The sequence below is a fragment of the Ornithorhynchus anatinus genome, chromosome 10, assembly GCF_004115215.2.
Source record: "Ornithorhynchus anatinus isolate Pmale09 chromosome 10, mOrnAna1.pri.v4, whole genome shotgun sequence".
NCBI classification, from domain to species: domain Eukaryota; kingdom Metazoa; phylum Chordata; class Mammalia; order Monotremata; family Ornithorhynchidae; genus Ornithorhynchus; species Ornithorhynchus anatinus.
Window position 1 is genome coordinate 58,351,395 of NC_041737.1, and position 7,285 is coordinate 58,358,679.

The 7,285-nt window shown below is 45.1% G+C and overlaps 1 protein-coding gene across 1 annotated transcript; it reads left to right on the plus strand.

Annotated features, from left to right (window-relative positions):
• The first annotated feature begins 3,915 nt into the window (after window positions 1–3,915).
• LOC100086502 (olfactory receptor 6C75-like) lies at window positions 3,916–4,869 on the plus strand. Its single transcript, XM_001516560.3, has one exon. The coding sequence runs from the start codon at window positions 3,916–3,918 to the stop codon at window positions 4,867–4,869; it is 954 nt and encodes a 317-aa protein (XP_001516610.3).
• The last annotated feature ends 2,416 nt before the right edge of the window (window positions 4,870–7,285 follow it).

The following is a 7,285-nucleotide window of genomic DNA, read 5'->3' on the forward strand; positions in this document are numbered from 1 at the left end:
ACCAAATGCTACTTCCTCCAGGAAGCCTTCTTTGATTGATAGCTCCCTTTCCTGGTTGGGATGTCTCATTAGCCACTTTCACTACCTTGTGCATTTCTTCTTTTTTAGTTATGTACTTGTAAGTTTTGTGAGTGTGACTGTGATTCGTATTTGAATGACTTGCCCAAGGTGATCAAAACACCCATGACAGAGCTGGGAAAAAAACCTAGATAATCGATTGTCTTCTTCATCTGTGTCAGCCAAGATAACTCCTCCTCCAAACCATTTTTCAATCCCCTCCTCCACCATGATGGAGCCCAGATAAAGGTAAAATGGGTTAAGTAATCTCTAGGGCCCTCGGAATGTAATCTATCTCTTTTCTTATGGCATTTGCTAAGCACTTACTACATGTGAAGTAGTCAGTCAGTTAATCATATTTATTGAGCACTTACTGTCCGCAAAGCACTTTAAAAGTGCTTGGGAAGTACAGTGCAACAATAAACAGACATATTCCCTGCCCACTATGAGCTTACAGACTGAAGGGGAAAAGAGCCATTAATAAATAAAAAAGCACTGTTGTAAGCACTGGGGCAGATACAAGTTTAGCAGGTCCCTGTCCCACATGGGGCTCACAGTCTAAATTGGAGGGAAGAGGTTAATCCTGATCTTTGCCAAGAGATGATCTCAGATGATGTTAGCAAAATCTGTGATTCTGCCTTGGTGAAACAGTGCTGCCTTCTTCATTTCTGTAACAGGAAAGAGTAACTGCTCTGTGAAAGAATGATGATATCACTGCTCTTCATAGTAAAAGTGAACTCAACTTTGAAAAAAAATGTAATTACTGTATCTGTTTTTAATATCTCCTTCCTTTCTTCAAACGTGAGGGCTGCTGGGAGTGATCAGAGCTGATTCTATGTAATGAACGATCCTGGGCAGTGATGAATCTCTCTTTCAGATTCCAGTCACCCAGAGGCCATGGAAAAAGCAGTAGAGAGTGAGGAAGGGAAAGAAAAGAATGCATGTCTCACCTTATTATTCTCTTACTACAACCCAGCCCGCACTCTTCGCTCCTCTAATGCCAACATACTCACTGTACTTCGATCTCCCCTATCTCGCTGCTAACCTCTCATCCATATCCTGCCTCTGCCCTTGAACTCCCTCCCTTCTTATAATTGACAGAAAACTACTCTTCCCACCTTCAAAGCCTTATTGAAGACACATCTCCTCCAAGGGGCCTTCGCTGACTAAACCCTTATTTCCTCTGTTCCCCCTCCCTTCTGCTTTACCCTGACTTGCTCTTTTTATTCACCACGCCCCACCATGTACCACTGGAATTTATTTATATTAATGTCCATCTCCCCCTCTAGATTGTAAACTCATTGTGGGCAAGGAATATGTCTGTTATATTGTTGTGTTGTACTCTCCCAAGCCCTTAGCACAGTGTTCTGCTCACAGTAAGTGCTCAATAAAAGTGATTGTTCGATAGCGGTAGACATCTGTGTCTTCTGACTCTCAAGCCATATGTCTAAGCACCTTGGACAATTCCCACTCCCCCTGTTTCTAGATCCAGCACTGGATAGTGTGGAATCAAAGGGGACAGATATACTCCAGTGATATTCTAGAGAGCGACATGAAGATGTTCCCGTGAAATTCTAGATAGTATCGCAGAAAGGAAGTGCTAGGTGTAGCCCAAAATTCTGACCCAAATCAGGCCGTCACTTTGGGGCTTCCTACCACTGCTTAACACTGGAGCATGAGAAGTAGCGTGGCTCAGTGGAAAGAGCCCGGGCTTGGGAGTCAGAGATCATGGGTTCGAATCCCGGATCTGCCACTTGTCAGCGGTGTGATTGTGGGCAAGTCACTTAACTTCTCTGTGCCTCAGTTACCTCATCTGCAAAATGGGGATGAAGACTGTGAGCCTCACATGGGACAACCTGGTGACCCTGTATCTACCCCAGCGCTTAGAACAGTGCCCTGCACATAGTAAGCGCTTAACAAATACCAACATTATTATTGGAGAAAATGGAAGGAAAGGGAAAGGAGGAAAACTTGCACATTTTACCTTTTCCTGGAAATTTTTCTGGAGCTAATTTGGGCTCTCGGAAGCGCCCCTCTCCCCACCCCCTACCCCAAGATAAACCCAGTGTCTTTAACCTTCCCAGGGGAAGAAACTAGCTGTGGTCTCCAGGCTGAGTCCCAGCAGCCCTCGCCTCGCCTCTATGCTCTGAGCGCCTGTTTCTGCTCTCCGTTCTGTTTCCCAAGGGCCCCAGTCTCTGTCGCCTGCCATCGTCGTTAATGGCGTAGATTCATTAGTGCTCCTGAGCATGGCTTCCACACCTCAGCTGTGGCTCCTGGCCCCTGTTTCCCCAGAACCCATCGCGAACAGAGTGGATAAAGCCAGCTTGACCCTCGGCCTTCAGAGTCTCTCCTCTACCTGCTCAGTGAGTAGGACTCCTTCATCTGGATAAACCATGGTCCACCCCGATGATCCAGACAGCGGGAATATGGCCCCATAAGCAACAGCCGGCAGAGCTTCCCAGGGTCCTGGATGAGTTCTGGGAAAAACCAGGGGGAGTTCTGCCCTGGAAGAGCCTGAGAGAGATTCTCCCCACCTCACCCCCACGACCACTACGCTGAAATTTTGGTCGGGTGAGGTAAAGGCTGCTTCCGTGTGTCCAAGAGGTGGAACTAGACTTTAACACAAAATTCTCTTGTCTCTGCATGCCGAGTCAAAGTACCAAGAAAGCTATCAGAAAGAGTGGGAAAATTGTGCTGTCTTTGTTTGACACGAGAAAGATTTTCCCTTTCCTCCACCTGCCGTTCTGCAGGTAACAGATCTGAATGTTTTCGGTGCACTCATCAGCCAAACAGTAAATTAATTAATCAATATCACTAATTTAGAACCTACTCTTAAATAGTCAATCAATCAAGCCATAGAATTGACTAAGCACCTACTTGATTGGTGCAGAGCACGATTCTGAGCTCTTAGAGTAAAGCAGTTTTAGCAGTCTGGACTTGGGTGACAGAAGGACCGGGGTCATTCATTCATTCATTCAATCATATTTATTGAGCACTTACTGTGTGCAGAACACTGTACTAGGCGCTTGGAATGTACAATGTACCTGGGTTCTACCCGGCTTGGCCATTTCTTTGTTGTATGACCTTGGGCAAGTCATTCAACTTCTCTGTGCCTCAGGTACATCATCTGTAAAATGGTTATTAAGACTATGAGCTTCCGTGGGACATGGACTGTGTTCAACCTGATTAGCTTATATCTACCCAGCGCTTATCACAGCACCTGGCTCATGGTAAGTGTTTAAGAAATACCATAAAAAAATCCCTGTCTTCACGGAGTTAACAGACAGGAGTTAACAGTCTAGTGGGGGAGATTGTAGGGGAGAGGGATTAATTCAGAGAAAAGTTTGGGAAACAAGAGATTGAAACTAAGGACACTAAAATCAGAAAAGGAGCTGATGGGGTCGATAATTCAAAGACACTGCCGCCTCCTCTTGTTTGGACATTTCATTCTTTCAATCATATTTATTGAGTGTTTACTGTGTGCAGAGCCCTGTACTAAACGCTTGGAAAGTACAATTTGGCAACAAATAGAGACAATCCTGACAATGAGCTCACAGTCCAGAACGGGGAAGACACAGCACTTGTGCATTGCAGCTAGTGTTGGCGAATGCCAGTAACCTCGTTAAGGGCAGGGTATGTGTCTGTTATTGTTATATTGTACTATCCCAAGCGCTTAGTTCAGTACTCTGCACACAGGAAGCTTTCAATAAATAAGACAATGAATGAACGACTGAAGGAAGGGAGAAATCAGAGGTTCACTGCCTCTCCACCTGGGTCACAGGCTGCTTCTGAGCCAGCCCTCACTTCCTCTCTCCCTTCTGCTGCATCAACAGGTCCAGTCAATGAGAACAAGCAACCATGGGAAACGGCACAGGGGTGACAGACTTCATCCTCGTGGGGCTCACCGATGACCCCCACCTGCAGGCTCTGCTCTTCTTTGTCCTCTTCCTCACCTACGCATTAAGCGTCACCGGGAATCTGACCATCGTAACCCTCACTTTGCTGGGCTCCCACCTCCGCACTCCCATGTACTTGTTCCTGCGCAGTTTCTCCTTGCTGGAGATCGCCTTCACATCCGCCTGCATTCCCAGATTCCTGGTCACCATCGTCACCGGAGATAGAACCATTTCCTTTTCCAACTGCTTCACTCAGCTGTTCTTCTTCATCTTCCTGGGGGTGACGGAGTTCTTCCTCCTGGCCGCCATGTCCTACGACCGCTATGTTGCCATCTGCCGGCCCCTGCACTACACGACCGTCATGAGCGGGGACTTCTGTGCCCTGTTGGTCTTCTGCTCCTGGCTGGCTGGGTTCCTGGTCGTATTTCCACCAGTCATCGTTCTCCTACAGCATGATTTCTGCTCCTCCAATATCATCAACCATTTCCTCTGTGACTCTTCTCCCATGCTACAGCTCTCCTGCTCAGACACCCGGTTCTTGGAGCTAATGGCTTTCCTCTTAGCCTTGGGGACCCTCCTGGTCACCCTGGCTCCAGTGACTGTGTCCTACACAGCCATCATCCTGGCCATCCTGAGACTGCCTTCCTCCAAGCAGAGGAGAAAGGCCTTTTCCACCTGCTCCTCCCACATGGTCGTGGTCTCCATCTCCTATGGCAGCTGCATCTTCATGTATGTCAACCCATCCCCCAAGTCAGGGGTCTCCTTCAACAAGGGGGTGGCGGTGCTCAACACCTCCGTGGCCCCCATGCTGAACCCTTTCATCTACACTTTGAGGAATGAGCAGGTCATACAGGCCCTAAGGGACCTGGTGTTCCAGGTTCAGTGTTTCTTAAAGAAGAGAGGGAGAGCAATATAAGTGGGAGTGGACAAAGGGAGAACTATGCAGAAATAGCAGTGATAATATTTATTGATTTCTTCCTAAATGTGGTGCATTGTACTAGGCATGTGGGAAAATATAACAGAAGTTCAGGGCATATTCCCTGTCCATCAGGAACTTCCACTCTCATGGGGCAGAGGGAAGCAGTCCTTAATACACAGGAACTCAGTGACTGTATATTCCCTACAATGCCTAAAATAGAGCCTAAGTCTTTTGTACCTGCTCAATAAATACCACTGATTCAGAACTAACAAATGTCTTAATGATCACAAGAGAAATCATTCTATCCAGGGTGAACACTGCCTAATATTTCTGAGAAGCAGCAAGGCTTGGTGGAAAGAACACAGGCCTGGATGTCAGAGAAAGTGGGTTCTAAACCTGCATCGCTCTCACTGTTGAATTTGTATCCTTTATTCACTCTTTCTTCAGCCCTGTATACTTTATTCCTTTATATTAATGTCTGTCTCCTCCTCTATATTGTAAGCTCACTGTGAGCAGGGAATGTGTCTACCAACTCTATTTTATAGTACTCTCCCAAGAGCTCAGTACAGTGGACACAGTGCTCTGGACACAATAAGCACTCAAATACGATTGACTGATTAGTAATAGTAGTAGTCATAAGAATAGTTATAGTAGTAGCATTTATAGAGTGCTCACTTGGGGCCAAGCACTGTATTAGGTGCTTGGGAAGTACAGAATAGTGAAATGACATGTTTTCTGCCTACAAAGAGCTTACCCAAAGTGAAAATATTTACAACTAGAGAAGTCAAAAACATTTGAATTAATCGAACATGTATACATGAGTACTAGGAGGGAATAAGTAAGTCCATATGTTCTAGAGTTGGCTGAAAGAATGATATGGCTCTGGGGAGTGAGAAATAAATTGGAGAAAGCTTGTTGGAGGAGGTGAGATTTTAGGAGGGTTGTCAATGTGGGGAGAGCTGGGGTTTGTCTGATGTGCGAAAGAAAGGAGTTCCAGGTCTCCTCACTGCTCAAATCCTTCTGATGGTTGCCCATTCCTGACCACATCGAGCAGATACTCTTGACCATGAGTTTCAAGGCTATCTCTCAGCATTCTCTCTCTCATGCTTATGCACTCTCTCATCCCACTACACCCCAGCTTTCACTCTATTTATTCCAAGCTAACCCAATCACCGTGACTCATTCTCAATCATCACTGACCCCTTGTTCCACGTCTTTTCTCCTGACTTGAACTCCTCATATTTCACTTATGCCAGACCACGGTTCTCTTTCTTAAAAACTCTTCTGAAATCTCTCTTGTTCCAGGAGTTCTTCCCCACTTAATTTTTCTTTCACTTGGGTTTCCTCCTCAACTACTTTCTCAGCACTTATGCACTCCCTACTACACATAGAACTTCTGTTCTTATCAATTTAGCTTCTCCCAATTAATCTCCCAGTATCTTAAGATGCATAAACCCATGACCAACTCTAGCACATATGATCTTAATGAAACCCATCTTCAGCACTATCTATTCATTTTTATTCAACTTTAAATTCAATTATTTAATCTGACTTCTGAAGTGGTAAATTATCATCATCATTATGATTGTTGTTGCATTTGTTAATCACTTATTAGGAGCTAAACACTATACTAAGTGCTGGGATAGATAAAAGGTTAGATAGATGCAGTCCCTGTTCCACATGGATCTAACAGTCTAAACTGGAGGGAGAAATGAATCTCCATTTTACAGCTGAAGAAACTGATGCAAAGAGAAATTAAGTTACTTGCCCAAGGTCACAAGGCAGGCAAGTAGAAGATCTGGAATTAGAACCCAGGTCCTCTGACTCCTTGACTCATGCTTTTTCCACTAGACCATGCTATTTCTCCTTCTCAAACCTTCCTTTCTTGTGTAAGATACTTGAGGGCAGAGAATATAACTATTAATTCTAATGTACTCTCTCAAGAACTTAGTACCTCTCATTAACCACTCAGTACATACCATTTACAGATTGACTGATTGATTAATTGGGCAAGAAATGGTACAGTTCACTGCACCAGAAGGTGTTCATCACTCGTAATTGTACAGTTTGTGCTCTTCTATTTAAGCCCTTACTTGCCCATAAGTCTATCTTCCTATTTTATCCGTAATTCATTTTCTGCCTGTTTACCCATTAGAATGCAAGTTCCTTAAGGGCTGGTTCCATACCTTCTACCTCTACAGGGCTTTTTTCCCAGGGTTTAGGACGGAGGCCTGCACACAGTAAACACTACTGATGGATTAAACTTGTGTGCTTCTCTATTGGGAAGGGTTTGGAAAAGAACTGCTGGCTTTGAATCCCAGATGGCAGTTCCAGGGTGGGGCCAGTGCTGATATTATGGGGATTAACTGTGAGCCTCACGTGGGACAACCTGATTACCCTGTATCTACCCCAG

Bases quoted from the DNA above. Each gene is read 5' to 3' on its own strand.
- LOC100086502 (XM_001516560.3), top strand. From the start codon at position 3,916: ATGGGAAACGGCACAGGGGTGACAGACTTCATCCTCGTGGGGCTCACC.